At 35.0% G+C, this 16,886-nt stretch overlaps 1 protein-coding gene across 2 annotated transcripts in view; it reads left to right on the forward strand.

The window, feature by feature from the left end:
• The window catches only part of SMARCA1 (SWI/SNF related, matrix associated, actin dependent regulator of chromatin, subfamily a, member 1), a 35,882-nt gene that overhangs the window by 7,754 nt on the left and 11,242 nt on the right, over window positions 1-16,886 (forward strand). For both annotated transcript variants that reach the window (XM_042807508.1, XM_009966816.3), the window contains exons 4-20: window positions 578-678; window positions 794-894; window positions 1,183-1,362; window positions 2,970-3,125; window positions 3,370-3,501; window positions 4,256-4,324; window positions 5,055-5,164; window positions 5,849-6,075; window positions 6,614-6,735; window positions 7,159-7,311; window positions 8,776-8,908; window positions 9,887-10,035; window positions 10,667-10,786; window positions 11,395-11,505; window positions 11,710-11,823; window positions 14,257-14,379; window positions 15,935-16,067. In XM_042807508.1, the coding sequence (XP_042663442.1) occupies window positions 578-678; window positions 794-894; window positions 1,183-1,362; window positions 2,970-3,125; window positions 3,370-3,501; window positions 4,256-4,324; window positions 5,055-5,164; window positions 5,849-6,075; window positions 6,614-6,735; window positions 7,159-7,311; window positions 8,776-8,908; window positions 9,887-10,035; window positions 10,667-10,786; window positions 11,395-11,505; window positions 11,710-11,823; window positions 14,257-14,379; window positions 15,935-16,067 (2,234 nt within the window). The remainder of the gene's footprint in view (window positions 1-577; window positions 679-793; window positions 895-1,182; window positions 1,363-2,969; window positions 3,126-3,369; window positions 3,502-4,255; window positions 4,325-5,054; window positions 5,165-5,848; window positions 6,076-6,613; window positions 6,736-7,158; window positions 7,312-8,775; window positions 8,909-9,886; window positions 10,036-10,666; window positions 10,787-11,394; window positions 11,506-11,709; window positions 11,824-14,256; window positions 14,380-15,934; window positions 16,068-16,886) is intronic.

Raw genomic sequence — 16,886 nt, forward strand, 5'->3', positions numbered from 1 at the left:
GCTAGTGGACATGTCAGTGGGGCCAGAGTGGGGTTAGACCAAGTTAAAGCAAGACAGTGTGCATGTAGTGTGGATGTTGGGTCCTCAGCACCAATTACCTTGTACCACCAGTCTGTCTATACCAGTCAGTAATGCAGGCAGAGACTGCATGTACTGTTTCTGAGGGGTCTTGTCATAGCAAGCAACTGTTTTTTTGGAATGCTTACAAAATAGCATTTTCTATTCTATACATTTTTAAAAATGTTTTTTTAAAATTGAATATGTGATTCTTCTGAATGGTACAGTTATCGGATAATTGATTCAAAGGCCACCACTGATGTGTCTTGTATTTCTGTGTTGCTCATTAAAAGGAACCTTAGAGAACTCGTGATACTTGTCAGAATATATGGCTCTGGAGAAGAGGGCTTCATATCGGCCTTTCCAATTGAAGCTGGAATGAACCATAAGGAGTAACTTATTAATATGATACGATTTTAGTCAGGGTACTAGAACAAACACAGTGCAGTTCAATCATTATTTCTGTTACAATTTGTTTCTTTTATTTCCTATAAACACGGATCTTGGATTCTTTCTTTAGTTATCGTCACAGGCGCACGGAACAGGAAGAAGATGAAGAGCTGTTGTCAGAGAGTCGAAAAACATCTAATGTGTGTATTCGATTTGAGGAGTCTCCTTCATGTAAGTGTTGTATTGACAGTTTTGTGATTGCTTTGATGTAATTACAATCTGAGTAGATCGCAATTAAAGTTTTCTACTTAGTATTTTTCTACTTAGAGGAATCTTACATTTACAGATGTGAAAGGAGGAACACTAAGAGATTATCAGGTTAGAGGTTTGAACTGGATGATCTCATTGTATGAAAATGGTGTTAATGGCATTCTGGCAGATGAAATGGTAAGCAGTAATCTTTTGGAATTTTCGTGGTAATTACTGAGAAAAATTCAACATTAAAGTGTATGTAGTATTTAATGTCTATGCAGTAGTATGCATCATTCTACAACAGGTTTTTCACAGCTGGAATTGTAATGTAATGAAAGAAATCATATTGCAAACATTTGCTGTGTATTTTGCTTTAAACAACTTAAGTGGCAGAATTATAGAGTAGGAAAATTGTTTGAAACTATTTCTGTATGATATTTCATTTCAGCAGGTTTCTTTCCCCCCTCCTCTTTCTCAATGCAGGGTCTTGGTAAGACTCTGCAAACAATAGCATTATTAGGCTATCTGAAGCATTACCGAAACATTCCTGGGCCACACATGGTCCTGGTTCCAAAATCAACTTTGCACAATTGGATGAATGAATTCAAACGCTGGGTTCCATCGTTACGTGCTGTTTGCCTTATTGGAGATAAAGATGCCAGAGTAAGTGTTCCACATTAGATGTGTGCATTACTTGTCAAAACCTAGCATTTGAGTATGTGGAATTCTCCCTAAGCTACTTCCTTAATTATGCTATTTTTTTTAGTAATCTTTAACTATATTAGCACTGAAAATGCAAAATGTTAGGCTTCTAACTATGAGGCAAAATTACAAATCAGTAGGTGAAATAATAGACTGGGATCATAGTACAGCTGTCTGACCTCTTTTTTTGTTGTTTTTTGATTTTTTTACCTATTTTTTTGATCTCTTCTGTGTATGACAGTTTTTATTCATTTGCCTTTATTGCTCACACTTTGTTGCCTCTTTCTTCACCTTTTTTAGGTGGCTTATCCCACTCTTTATTTGTGTCTTATGTCCATGCCTTGTAACTAGGATTCTGTTGAAGAGCTTTTCATCTTTCATAGTGAAGGCTTTAAGATAGGTACAGGGTGGTTTTCTAGCTTGAACGGGATCAACGAACTATATGTTCCTTTTAATTCTGTGGCTTCTCATATGCATTGCATGGCTGCCTGTTACTGCTTGAGGGTAGGAAGGCTCTTCAGAGGGGTCTGGATGGGCTGGATTGATGGGCTGAGGCCAATTGTATAAGGTTCAATCAAGAAGGCTCAGTGCCAGGTCCTGCACTTGGGTCACAACAGCCCCACGCAACGCTGCAGGCTTGGGGACGAGTGTCTGGAAAGCTGTCTGGGGGAAAAGGACCTGGGGGGTGTTGGCCGACAGCCCGCTGGGTATGAGCCAGTGGTGTGGCCAGGAAAGCCAACTGCATCCTGGCTTGTATCAGAAATAGTGTGGCCAGCAGGATTATGGAAGGGATCAGCCCCCTGTACTCAACACTGATGAGGCCGTACCTTGAATACTGTGTTCAGTTTTGGGCCCCTCACTAGAGAAGAGACATTGAGGTGCTGGAGCACATCCAAAGAAGGCAACAAAGCTGGTGAAGGGTCTGGAGAGCAAGTCTGATGTGGAGTGGCTGAGGGAACTGGGGTTGTTTTCACAAGTGATAGGACAAGAGGAAATGGCTTCAAGTTGTGTTGTGGGAGGTTTAGATTGGATATTAGGAAAAATTTCTTCACTGGAAGGGTTACAGTGGAGCAGGCTGCACAGGAAAGTAGTTGAATCACCATCCTTGGAGGTATTTAAAAGACATATAGACACAGTGTTTAGGGACATGGTTTAGTGGTGGGCTTGGTAGTGTTACATTAATGGTTGGACTCAGTGATCTTAAGGGTCTTTTCTGACCTAAGTGATTCAGTGATTCTGTGAGAGGAACTGCTGGTTCTGCCAGTGAGTCAGACAGTTCCTTCCAGTGCTGTAGTCTTGGATTTGACTTTGCAGATTGCTTTAATTTGAAGTCTGATAACGTATGTTTTGCTTAACCCCAGCTGATGATCTGTCTGTGCCTGAAGCACAAGGGATTGAAGGCTTTTGTTACAGTAACTTTCAGTCACTGAAAAGTTACTGAGAAGATGTTTCAGAGTTGTCTTTGGTATGCTAGTGCGTCAGTAAAGTTGGCTGAGATAGGTTTCACTGAATTCAGTATAAATTGTTCACATTTATAAATGTTTATTAATTCCATTGTTCTGCTTTAGGCTGCTTTTATCCGTGATGTTATGATGCCTGGTGAATGGGATGTTTGTGTTACTTCATATGAAATGGTAATTAAAGAGAAATCAGTCTTCAAAAAATTTAACTGGAGATACCTGGTAATTGATGAAGCCCACAGAATAAAGAATGAGAAGTCTAAGGTAAACTCAAAATGATTTGACACTTTGAAGACACAAAAGATTCCATCTGATTTTAGCAGATTTTAAGTGTTGCGTGTGGTGTTTTTTCAAAATCTAAGCCATAAGCTAATGGGTGGTGAATATGAATTTCATAGGTAGCTCACTGTCTTTAAATTTATTGGACATTTAATCAGTTTCTGAAACCTGAAACAAATTATTATGCTTAAATGTACAAGATGACAATAACTGTTTGTTGTATTTTTAGCTGTCAGAGATTGTACGTGAGTTCAAGACAACAAATCGACTGCTGCTTACAGGAACTCCGTTACAGAATAACCTCCACGAGCTGTGGGCATTGCTCAATTTTCTTTTACCTGATGTCTTCAATTCTGCAGACGTAAGTTGAGATTTGGCAGTACAGTATTGTTCTTGTTATTTTGCTTCCCAGACTGCTATCTTCAGAAGAGGAGGATGACCAGCCTAGTAAGACATATGATGTGAAAGACCTGGATTCAGTAGAAGCTCTGTGGTTTACCTAACTATAGACTACTTTTTTTGCTCTACTTAGTTAAAACAGTGCATTCTGTTACTGCAGATAAGGCCTCAGGCCAGTATTCGCATATGTGATACTTTATACACAAAGTGGAACAAAATTTGGGAAAGCAGTGCAGAATGAAGAATGTGAAGCATCGAAATACGCATAAGGCTTTTTAAAATTTAGTATTTGAGTCATCTTTCTCCTCTTACTGTTAATGTTTCCTTGTACTTGTATTGCTTGTTTCCGTTGTTTTTGCTTTGTTGTCCATTTCATTTACTTAAGGATTCTGTTTTCGTTTTCTTTTTTTGCCGCCTTGCTCCATTGTTATACAAGCATTAAGGGGAAGAACTTGAACACTGCAGTGATGAGCATGGAAAACCATTGTAAATTAAGCAGAGTAATAGTATTTTGTCTGTGGAGTTACTCAGCTGACTTAAACGTTATAATGTGTTGGGGAGCTGGCACAGAGTTGCAGACTGATTCTTCTTTCACTCATAGAAGTCATTTGCCTCAGGATTTATGCCACTCTCAGCTGGAGTGAAAGAGTCAATATGTGTCTATAAAATTACAGATGATAAACTGTTCATACCAATTGTGCTGTTTCTCACAACAGGATTTTGACTCATGGTTTGACACTAAAAATTGTCTTGGTGATCAGAAACTTGTAGAAAGACTTCATGCTGTAAGTAATTAAAGCCATAATCACTTGTCCTCATTAACATACACAGTGTGAAAAAGAAAAACAGATTATTTCCCCCTTCATTTTGAAGTTGAGAAGATGAATGTGATGGTATTTAGTTATGGAGATGCCCAGCAGTATATTCATGATGGAACTTACTATTATAGATACTGCTTTTTTTAACATTACTGTTTGAAGCAGACAAAATCTATACATAAAGAGTGAAAATTAAGACTTTTGAGATCTTTCTGAAACCATGTATTGTTGTGAGTAGTATACTGATACACTTGTTATGCTAGTCTGAATAAAGGCATACCTTTACTTTTGTTTTACTGTGCATGAGAAGACATTTTTCATCATACAGTAACAAAACAAATCAGAAGGAAGTACAACATACATTACTTATCTTTGAAATGTTGGTGTATTTTGTATATGTTGCTACTGGAAATGAAACACACCTTATGCTAAAAAGTAATAAATAGATTTTATAAGCTTAGCATAACAACTGAATATGGCAGTCTTTATATAGTGTTATATATTTACGTGTGAACTGAAGCTATTGGTGGACAACTTCAATTTGCAGAATTAGCAGAATTTTTCTGAAGGAGTCACCATGACAGCAATAGATATTGATTAGTTCTGAATAAATATCAGGTAATTGAATCTGTTAATTTTCTACTTGAGGCAGTCATTTTTATAAATTTATATGTGGAAAAACTCCTAATTTGTGTAGGTATTGAAGCCATTTTTATTACGTCGTATAAAAGCTGAAGTAGAAAAGAGTTTGCCTCCAAAGAAGGAAGTAAAAATTTATCTTGGGCTCAGCAAAATGCAGAGGGAATGGTGAGTTACATCAAAGTAAGATTCTTTTTTTGATAAAGAACACGGTTGCTCTTCACACTGTTGTGGTTTGTTTTATTTTTCCTTGTAGTTGCATATTAAGACAGTCAGATGGAGAAGCCTATTTATAGCTGTCTTTGGGGCTTTTTTTAAGAGATGCACAAGTTACAAAGAGGTCAGGAAGGGTAATGAAAAGGGTTGGAAGGAAGAAAGCAGAAACTTCTTTTCCTTCCTTAATTTTATTTGAAATAACATACGCTTGCTAAGTTTCCTTTGATCCAAGTATATATGCACCAGTAAAAGTCTGAGCTGAAACTAAAATAAAACCTTGAGGAGCCACATACCCAGAAAAGATGTGAGAAAAGGAGCCAGGTCAGTGTAGCAGCTTCAGACAAATAAATGGTATCTTTAATCCACTTCATAGTCCTGAAGTGGGAGTGAAAGATAACCCAGTAAATGACAGATTATTGTCACTCACAGACAAAGTGCCTTTCATGTTTAGGTATGGATTTATAAATTCTTATTATCAGTCAAACGTTTTCACCAAGTTTCATAATATAGCTCATTATTACAGAAACAAAGCAAACTCCCACATCCAGAAATAAGTAATTGGTATACTGCAGGGTTTCATTCAGGTTTTAAATAACAAATACTGAGAGTTGTTCAAAATTGCCTGTAAAACTTCAGGTATACAAGGATCCTGATGAAAGATATTGATATCCTGAATTCAGCTGGAAAAATGGATAAGATGCGTCTGCTGAATATTCTGATGCAGCTGCGGAAATGCTGTAACCATCCTTACCTATTTGATGGTGCCGAGCCGGGCCCTCCTTACACCACTGACACGCACCTCATCACTAACAGTGGTAAAATGTTAGTTTTGGATAAACTGCTAGCAAAACTCAGAGAGCAAGGTGAGTACTCTTTATGAAAAATAGTGACCTGAATGCTTGTTGTAAGTAAAACTACCTTTAAAAAATTGCATAGATTCATTCTTGTCTTTCCTCTAGTGAATGCATTTGTTACTTTCAGTGAGGTTTCCATTGAAAATCATTTCACATGGAGGAAAGGAAATCTTACAGGAATGATGAGGAAGGCTAATAATATGGAGAAGTAGGCGGCCTCCATTATCCTGTCTTTAATAAAATTTCTGATGAGAGGATTAGTTTGTTTGTGCAGATCAGTTGTCAGCTAATTATCTTACCATGGTTTTAAGTGTTCTGTTCCTTCAGATGTGTATTTCTTCTGTATAAATTATCCATTAATCTGTCTTGAGGAGAATTTAAATCAATACCAGAAAAGTAACTTCAGAAGAAAGGCTTGCTTGAGTAAGTTAGGTATAATACAGAATATTTCACATGAATTCTTACTCATACTCTATAGTAGGCTCTGTGATAAAGTGAATGTGAAAAGATAAAACCAACGACAAAAACTTGTGTGTTTTTCTGTCAGGTTCTAGAGTTCTACTTTTTAGTCAGATGACTCGCTTATTGGATATTTTGGAAGACTATTGCATGTGGCGTGGATATGAGTACTGCCGACTTGATGGGCAGACACCACATGAGGAAAGAGAGGTGAGAAAATTGTGTATAAACAAGAAATGTCTTTGTTTTACATATTAAATTATTAAGAAGTTGTTGTTTACATGTATATATAAAAGTAGATACATCATTGTTTAAAGTAAAGTAAAAATGCTACGGTTGTTTGATGTTAAAAAGGCTTCTGAGGGTATGTTTTCCTTAACTAAAGTCCACAGTAAAGTAGGTTTCATTTGTTCCTCAACTACATGAAAAATGTAATATTCTGGGGACTCAGAATGGATTTTCCCACCTGTGCAAAACTGCCGTTTCTTACTTCTCTAAAAAATTAGTTTTGCTATGAAAATTCTGTAACTTTCAAAGTTATTTCATTGAAAAGCCATTAACGTATTGGAAACTTATTTGAAAACTCTGATACTTTAATGACTTTTTTTTTTTTTTTTTTGATTCTTCTTTTAGGAAGCAATAGACACATTTAATGCTCCCAACAGCAGTAAATTCATTTTCATGCTCAGTACTAGAGCTGGAGGTCTTGGAATTAATTTGGCAACTGCTGATGTGGTTATTCTCTATGATTCAGATTGGAACCCTCAAGTAGATCTGCAGGCCATGGTGAGTTAACTCCCTAATACACATTCATTTGCTAAAGTTGGCATTGTTCTATTTTGTATAAGTGTTTCCAGAACTTGTGTTTTTGTTATTTTTCTTTACTTTTTGTATTTAATACCAAGAAACTAAGGATTTGAATAAAAATGCACGAACAGAATTGTGGAAGAAGCTGTAGATTTTTCTCTGTAAATATCAGTTTCAATTATTTTCATAACTGAATAAGATTACTTCTGTCAAAATACTGTATCAATATTGGTTATCCATAGAATTATTCTTAATTCTGTCTTTCCAGATGACAACAGTAAATGAATAACAGAGGGCTGTTTCCAAAATAGTAGCAATGATTTAAAAGCATGCAGCTGTATATTTCTCTCTTTTGGGAAGCTTATGCAACCCACCTTGTTTCTGCATAAGTGTAAAATCATTTGGTGGTGATGCCAGAAAGAAAAAAAAAACAAAAACAAAACAAACTTATCTTTGGGCTAAACATACTAAAATCTTATCTTTCTGACTGGTTAATATATAAAATTAAAGTCTATAATTTGTTTAATGTGGAATAAAAATCACATGATCCTTCTTGCATGATTAAAGGGGTGGGATATTTGTTCTGTGGTTTGTATTTGTTTGTTTAGGTTTTTTTAATGCACTTATATCAAGTATTTTCTGTGAATGACTTATCCTTTTGATATGCATGCTGAATACCAATAGTAGACTGACTTCCTGGAACCTTGGTGAGTGTGATTTGTGAGTAGGATTTTCAGGAAGAAATTAATGTTATGCAGGAGTGTAAAAGATTTAACAACTCATGGTTAAAGGACAGTCAGAAAATCATGATACTAACAGCTTAAAGGCCAGTTGTTTAACTTTTCTTTAAGAGGACAAAATAGTCTTTTTATTCATGTTTTCTAGAGAGAATAAACACAAGTTTTGTTATAAGTAAGTAGAGCATATTAATCATATAACCTCATTTGCTGTGTATTGTACCTGTACTCTGTGAGTTGCATATTGATGCTTTAATGTAACTAGCATGGGACAACTACAGTATTGAAGCTGTGGCTGTGTGGACTTTGCCCATGGAACTAATATGCTTAAGCCAGGGATGCCAAAGTTCCAATACTTACATCAAGTGAGAGAATTAGTTTGAAAGCAGTGCAGATGCATATATATATATATATATGCATGTACTGTTGTATGTCCACTTCCCAGTGGCAGTCCAGGCACTGTTATCTACATTTACAATGAGGTAGGTGCATTTGTTACTATAGAGTGACCTAAACTTGAAAGGATTAGTAGCCACATAAAAGTAAGTATTACTATACTGGTTTTATGTTTTTGTGTACTCTTGAACAAGCAAGGAACCAAGAAATACGTGCTAGTTTCAGTGTGTTGTTTCTGCTATATAGCAAGCTAACTGTCTACTGCTTGTGAGTTTATGTTGCTGAACACTCATTGATTTATGTTTGTTAGGATCGTGCTCATCGTATTGGTCAAAAGAAACCAGTGCGGGTGTTTCGACTAATCACTGATAACACTGTTGAAGAGAGGATTGTAGAAAGAGCTGAAATAAAACTGAGACTGGACTCTATAGTTATACAACAAGGTATCAACTGCTATATATGTTGGTCTGCAACAGAATTGTTCAGTCCCTTAAAGTATGGGTTAAATAACTGTACAGGTGTACCGTATGAGAGAAAGCAGGCCTTGTATATAATAGCAGTACAGTAAATCAACCTAAGAAACTATAATATATGTTATTCACTTGTTCAGCTGAAATTTTTGAAAAAATTTTGTTTTTTTGAATAACATGGGCATAGACTTATACTAAAACTCTAAATGAGGAAAGCAAATTACAGCTGAATAAATGTTACTTGGGTTTTGTGATATGTTAAAAATGAAAAAAAAAAAAAAAATGTTCCATGACAGATAAAAATAATTATATAGAAGTGCTTCTTACCACATATGAATTCATTGAACATTAAAACTGCTTTGTACGTCTTTGTTTAGGAGCTCTTGGAAGAATAGTTTGTCAAAAACTAAGGTTTTCAAGCTAAGTTTTGAAGGTTGTTTGTATTTCTAAAAGAATGGGCTACTGAAAGGATAGTGGTCAAAATTTTGATGTTTATGAAGTGAGGACATAATATAAGTGAAATTTTGGGACAGAAATTAGAATTTTTGGAAAAATATTCAGAGATTTGAGTTGAAATCAGTGAAGTGAGTATTAAAAATCTTAAGTACTTCTTCATGTTTATTACAGATTACTTTGATTTTTCATCTTGAAATAAGATATTGATGTTAAAAGTTCACTACCTTTGTAAGAATAAGATCTTGAACATAAAATTTGGATTATCTGAATGTGAAACATTCTTTGTTATGGATTGATCCAAAGTTGGTATTTTTTTTTATTTTTCCTGAAATTCTCTATTTCTGTATTTTCATTTCAAGTGAAATTTAATGTTTTTTATGTATTGTTCTTCTGTTTTTTCTTTCTTGTTCTGCCAGTGAACTAAAAAAATCCACTGTTTACATGGTCCTGCTAGAACTCTTGTATTACAACTTTCAACATTTCTTCTAATTTTAGGAAGGCTCATAGACCAGCAGTCTAACAAACTGGCAAAAGATGAAATGCTGCAGATGATCCGGCATGGAGCCACGCATGTTTTTGCTTCCAAAGATAGTGAGCTGACAGAAGAAGATATAACCACTATTTTAGAAAGAGGTGAAAAGAAGGTTAGAGAACAGTTTCGTATAGAATTTGAAATGTGTCAAACATTTAATACCTATGCACAAAAGGGAAAGTAAATCTGATTATGTAAATCTATTTTTATGCCCAGTTATTAATTTACTACTTGTAAATGTTTTAAAACCTATGTAAGTTTTAAAGGAGTAGAATTAGTGAATCATAATTATTTTCAAAGTTTAGACTGTGTGCACTGTACCTTAAGCACTGTTTATTTTGTGGGCTTTTAGAAAGACATAAATTTTATACCAACAAATGTAATAGACACAAAAACTTTCTGGAACTGTGTTAGGGAATGGGTAGCTCTGCAGAAGAATCAACTACCATTTTGATTCTAAAGAGTTGGACATAAATTTCATTTAAATTTAAAAGTTGAATCATACAGTTGTAGGGCTACATCCCAGCATAATAAATTTAGTTTAATGGAAAGTCTTTGGAGTCAGATTGTTCAAAAGAGAAAAGCATTACAGGCATCTCTCCTTACAAGAAAAATGTAAGTAAAAGTTTAAAGCAGAAAAAGACACTGACAATGTTTTAATAATGATGAAAGATGTTTTTTTTTTTTCCCAGAAAAGATAAAACAGCTTGAATGAGCCTAAAAGTATCTTCCTGTATTTTTAGACAGCTGAAATGAATGAACGTTTGCAGAAAATGGGGGAGAGCTCCTTACGAAATTTCACTATGGACACAGAGATGAGTTTATACAACTTTGAAGGTGAAGATTATAGAGAAAAACAAAAGGTGATTTTTTTTTTTTTTTTTTTTTTTTTTTAAAAGTCTTTAAGACTGTAGTTTAGAGGTGCAAGCATAAAGGCCATATGAGAAATGTTGTGGGTATAAAGGTTATTCTAGAGAACAAAGGAGCTACTGAAGAATTCCCTTATCTTTGCAAAGCATCAATATTCTGAATTTTTGCTGCTAATGAATTTAATTTTTTTGCTCATGTTGTAGCCTCTGTAGAGGTTATTAATTATGATATTTAAAGCAATTCATTCATATCACAAGGTACTATAGAATTCAGAGCCCAAGTCCCCAGTCCTTCCATTATGTTTTGGTAGATGGAATCATAACCTTAGGTGTCTGTAGTAAGTAGAATACTGTAAAAGGATCCGTCTGTGCCACTGCACTGCCTTACTTGTGTATTATCCTTCAGGTGTTTAAATATGTGTTACAATCAGCTATAATTTCTAGCTTATTTTTGAGCTCTGTTGTAGTATCCAAATCATTGAGCACAACCATTAGATTTCCAATGTAAAAATACATTCCTGTTTTGCGGTGCCACATTAGTAATTATCTTTGTGACTTGCATATAGTTACTTTAATATCTTTTTATTCTATTCTGAGTGTAGCTGAGCATGATGGAATGGATAGAGCCTCCAAAACGAGAACGCAAAGCTAATTATGCAGTTGATGCTTATTTCAGAGAGGCCCTACGTGTTAGTGAACCAAAAGTACCAAAGGTAAGAAGTTGGCAAGTATGGAGTGGTTTTTATGTTGTTGTTTTGTTCTTCTCTCCCATGTTTCATCCCCTGCTCTCACTCTATACTGGTAATAAAATTATTGTATTTACAAAATGATCGGTTCCCACTGCTGCTGGATTATTGCAGTTTAATTGCACAGAAGTCAAGCTTATATGATGTTAATGTATCTGTGTGTGTTTGAAGGCTCCACGACCTCCAAAACAACCAAATATTCAGGATTTCCAGTTTTTCCCACCACGGTTATTTGAACTTCTGGAAAAAGAAATTCTGTATTATCGTAAAACTATAGGATATAAGGTAATGCTTTTTTTTTTTTTCTCTTCAAATTAGTGAGATGTATTCATATTTCTCTTGCAGATTTACTGTAACCTTGACAATAGCTAAATGAGATGACAATTAAAAAATATATCATTCTAGTCTTGTTTTTTGCAAAAGCTTCTCATTGTGAAGGAAATGGCTTAAAACCTCTATTCTCCTGTTTCAGTTCCACCATGAAACACAAAAAATAATCTGTAATTCCTTCATTAAAAAATTGATATCTGTGTAGCTTTGTGTGTTGTGGTGGGTTCCTAACAATAAAATAGAGTAGAAAAAAGAAAGGCAATTCTGATGCTTCATATACTTCTCCTCAAAAACAAAATTGTGATATGTGGTCTAAGGTGAGAAAATAAGTTTTGGCTAATATAAAATCACCTTCCAGGGTATGATTTTTTTTGTTCTAGCTTTTGTATATCTTGTGCTGAAAGTAAGGTAATAATGAAGTTGAGTTCCTGTTGATATGAAGGTAAGTGACGTGACATTAATTCTTCCTTGAGTTTTGCTGGGATACAAAAGGCTTAAAGATGTGGTGAAGTCTGAATATATTACTACTACAAAAAGAAAACCAAACAACAGAGTTACCCTTTTTCTTCATACTATGGCTTAGCTGACTCTCTCCCTCTTTCCTGCTGGCGTTCCTGGATAAGCAGTGAATATGGATTCTGTTTTGATGTTCATTTCGATTACTTGTGCCAGTATTGGCTATCTAAGTCAAGTGGATCTCCAACTTCCAGACATGAAACTTCCTTTGAAAACCTCCATGTTTCATGGCAGATTGCAGCGAGAAGAAATCACACATAAAACGTGTTGGACAACGTAAACTTACACAAAGCGATGGATAGGAAACTGGTGTTGCGAAATAGTAGAATTAATATTAGCAAAATATATTTTTAAGAAAAACAGAAAGTGTCTTAGACTCTAGTTTGAAGCAAAAAGAATTTTATGTGGATGGCAGGATAGAATTAAGATAAGAATTAAAAGCAGTATAATTAGCTTTGGAAAAGAAATTATTCAGTTAATATTCCAACAAATAAGGATGAGAGAACTGCTAATGTTGACAATATGCATATAAAAGGGGAGGTGTTTCAGTCCTGTTAACAAAATCTGCCGGACTGGATAGGTCAAACATGTATACTTGTTATCTTAAAAACTTCTTAAAAACTTAGTGTGACTGTTTACTGGTGGTGAAAGTGTGACTAAGTTTGTTGTGCTTTGAAATGGAAGTATAACCTTCCATCTGAAGAGAGTTTATTATTAAATCTGAAGACTGCCATAAACTATACCAAAAGTTATCAAATAGGTAGAGACCAAGCTTTATGTATCAGTCTTAACTTAAACCAAAGTAAATAAAATTGCCTAGCCAGATGTTATAAACAGCTCTTCCTTTGGTCTTTTGCTGCAGAAATATGTAAGTTCTACAAAATCTTTACTGGATATTGGTTTCTGACTTGTTTTCTGTTGTGTGGTATGGAATTGCAATACATAGTTTAAAGGTCACAAATATGAAATTGGTGTCAATGTGGGAAGAGACTGATGAAATGTTGCTAAGCCTTGTTTACATAATGTTGTCTGGTCTTTACTTTGGAAGTGTGCATAGCTTTATAATAAACCTGGCAGAATTTAGTATTTCACTGTAGTTATAAAACATTATAAACTGTTGGCTGTAGGAGAGCAGATCCTTAGCTAATGAAAAGTGCCACTGAAATCAGTGAACTGTGACAGTTGACAGTGGGTGAGGCTCTGCCTTTCAATACCCCCAATCATTGTGTGTAGAAGTGGTGGGTACAGAGCATAACAAAATTATAGCATACATTTGACAAAATATAGTCCTGTTTTGGGGAGAAAGGGTTTAAGTAGTAAGTTTAGAATCTAGGTAAAACGGATTTGGTAACTCGTCCAGATCATCGCTTTAATACTTAATAGTTGGAAAAAGCATATTTTGCCATTGACATGTATTCTGCAGTGTTTTTCACTGAAGTTTCTTAAAGTGAATAGGACCCTTTTGTTACTTACAGGTGAAGATAAACTATATGTTAAGAGCTTGAGACAAGCAGGAACAATCATAGATAAATGACAGTATTTGGTATATCACCTTTTCTTGGAGGATAATATTTTCAGTTTTGCAACATTTTTGTAAATACTGATGACAATATTCTGGTAGTTATTTTTAAAAATATTTCTATTGTGCCTTGGTTTCTTCAGGTTAGCCACAGTGTGGTGTGGTGTGATTTTTGTTGCTGTTTGGTTTTGGTTTTTCTGTTCTGTGACAACAAATGCTTAGTGGGTGTGGACTACATCAATCCTGTGCGATCTAACCTGTGCTTATAAATTGTAAACCAAAGTTGATAGAAAAGTGTACAGTCTCTTTGATAACATTGCTGCACTACTGCTTATTGATACCCCTGGTTTTAGGTTCCCAGGAATCCTGACCTCCCAAATGCAGCTCAGGTGCAAAAAGAGGAACAAAAGAAGATAGATGAGTCTATGCCTCTGAATACTGAGGAAACTGAAGAGAAGGAAAAGCTTCTAACACAGGTGAAATGAAAAAAGCTGAAGTATTTCATCATATACTTTTTACTAGTATGGAATATAAATACTAATAATGATAAATAAGCACAAGAAAGCTACACTGATGTTATAGAAGGAAGAAAGCACACAACCTGTAATGATTTTGCTTGGCTTTGCTTTGAAGGACCTTTCCTGTCCTTGAACAAGTTTACATCTTAGTCACCTAGTATTTCCTTGAATGCCTGCAATGTTTCTGAGGCAAGGACTTGTATAGTAGGTGCACTACTCAGCAGTACATGCAGAAACACAGTCAGTGGGTTTCTTCTATATGCATCTACCTTGAATGGCTTTTATTTCAAAAAGTGTTTGAATAAGAGAGGACAAGCCTCTATCGACATCCGTTATTTTTGTCCCAGTTGGGTTGTTAGGCATGTTCCTTTTATACTGGGACTGAATCCCTGTCACTGGCTAATTTTTTGTCTTTTTGGACTGTTAACTTGCTGTGTAGGCTTATTAAAAACTAATTGTTAAGGAGAAAGGTGTGTCTCCAAGTAACAGGATTTTTTGATTCAGATAATTTTCTGTACAAGAATTGGGCATAGTAGTGTGCCTTGAGAAGAAATCTGCAAGGTCACAACTTGACTAATTTCACCTGTTTATAGCAGAGGAAATATTTAAACTGGTGCTGATATGCATGTCATTATTGCTGTTAATGATTGAAAAGAAATAATTGTATTGTGTATATTAGACTTCTTGTAAAGGTACTATCTAATTGTGGAGTGAGCTTATTCAGGTGGAGGACTAACAGAGTTCCTTGTAAATGTATTACTGTGAGGAAGGAAACTCAATGCACTACAAATTGCTGTTCAGGCACATGATTTTCTTGTCTGTTTGTTCTTGATGTTTTCTCCTTTCCCTATCTTCAAATCGTTATGTCTTATTCTTGAATGATGCTTTTGTGCATTGCATCTCACTTAACTGTTGTTCAGGTTTGGATTAATTTCTTCAGTACATGGCAAATTTTCTCTTTGACAGTGCTATAGAGTTGTCATTTGATTGCATCTTTTCGGGCTAGGGATCATTTCTTGATGTACTTATACTTTCATCCAACTGTTTGTCTGGTTCAAGGTTTCTAAATGTCTGAAGTAGGAGCTCTTGCTTTAGGTACTTGCCCTACTCTAAGATCTTGTAATGACCCTTGCAGTGGTGTACCTTATGCTGCCAAGACATTTGTTGCTTGTGTCTGCTGAACGGTGACTTAAATAAAATTACAGTTACTTGTCATTGACTGTGTTTCTTTAGAGAAATACCATGTAAAAAGTTTAAAAAGAAAGAGGAGTAAAAAGCTTTCTAATGCATGTGGAGTCATGTACAAAAATAACTTGTTAGACTTTTAATGATTCAGTAATAAACCCTGAATAATACAGGTTTATGGAAATCCTGAAAGACCATTAACCACTGGAATTGTGTGGCATTACAGAGGCATTGCCAGCTGGAGCAAATGATACATGCATAAGATAAAATTCTGCAAAATATGTCCCTTCTACCTAGTAATGCCTTCCTGATCTCTTGCTGCTTACAGGGCTTTACAAATTGGAATAAAAGAGATTTTAACCAGTTTATTAAAGCTAATGAGAAATATGGTCGTGATGATATAGACAATATTGCCCGTGAGGTGGAGGGAAAATCGCCTGAGGAGGTCATTGAATATTCAGGTTTGTGATATTTCAAAATGTATTTCTTAATCATGTGGTATCACCATTGTTTTTGCTATTTTATTATATAATTTTTATATTTCTTTTGAAATTACGAGATGTAGAATTTGGATGTGTATAAGCATATTTATTTTTTTTTTAAAGTACATGATGATTCTTTTCAGAAAACTTAATTCTGTTAAAAAGGTTGAATTTGCAGCATATAAATATGCCTTCAGCTGCCTTTATCCCTCCTTAGTCAAAATTTAGAACTTGGCATAGTTAATTTTCATTGACAACATGGTCTTGTGGAATCATGAAGTTGCCTTTTAGTGGCAACATGATTCTTTATGCTGTGAGTATATATGCTATTTTAGCTGCTACACTGTGTCTTTGTCTTTTGTGTTCACACATTGCTTTTTAATTTCTACAGAATCCTTCCTCCTTCATCCTTGGATTTAATTTTACGAACTGCCTTCATAAAATTTAGCAGTGTTCTTGTTATAGCTTAAAAAGGAAGAGCTCACAAGAGTTCCCTGCAAAGTGTTGAATTTATTTTGGGTTGGCTAAAAGATGTCACTGGAAAAGCTACAAATTACTAGCTTTTATAACAGACTAAGTAGTCTCTGACCTTAGACATAGCTAGTGAAAACTGAAATATGAATGTTTCACTGCTAGACTAGCAACACTAACCTTTTTCACCACTGTTATGAAAAGCTCTTCTTAAAAGTAATTTTTTTTCAGTTTTACATGACTACAGTTAATTATGTTGAATGTAAACTTTGTTACAGTTACTACTAAACCTTTGCTGATAGTTAACTTTTAAAGACATTGAATAAA

The sequence above is a fragment of the Tyto alba genome, unplaced genomic scaffold (genome assembly GCF_018691265.1).
Source record: "Tyto alba isolate M040663 unplaced genomic scaffold, T.alba_DEE_v4.0 Super-Scaffold_5, whole genome shotgun sequence".
Classification (NCBI taxonomy): domain Eukaryota; kingdom Metazoa; phylum Chordata; class Aves; order Strigiformes; family Tytonidae; genus Tyto; species Tyto alba.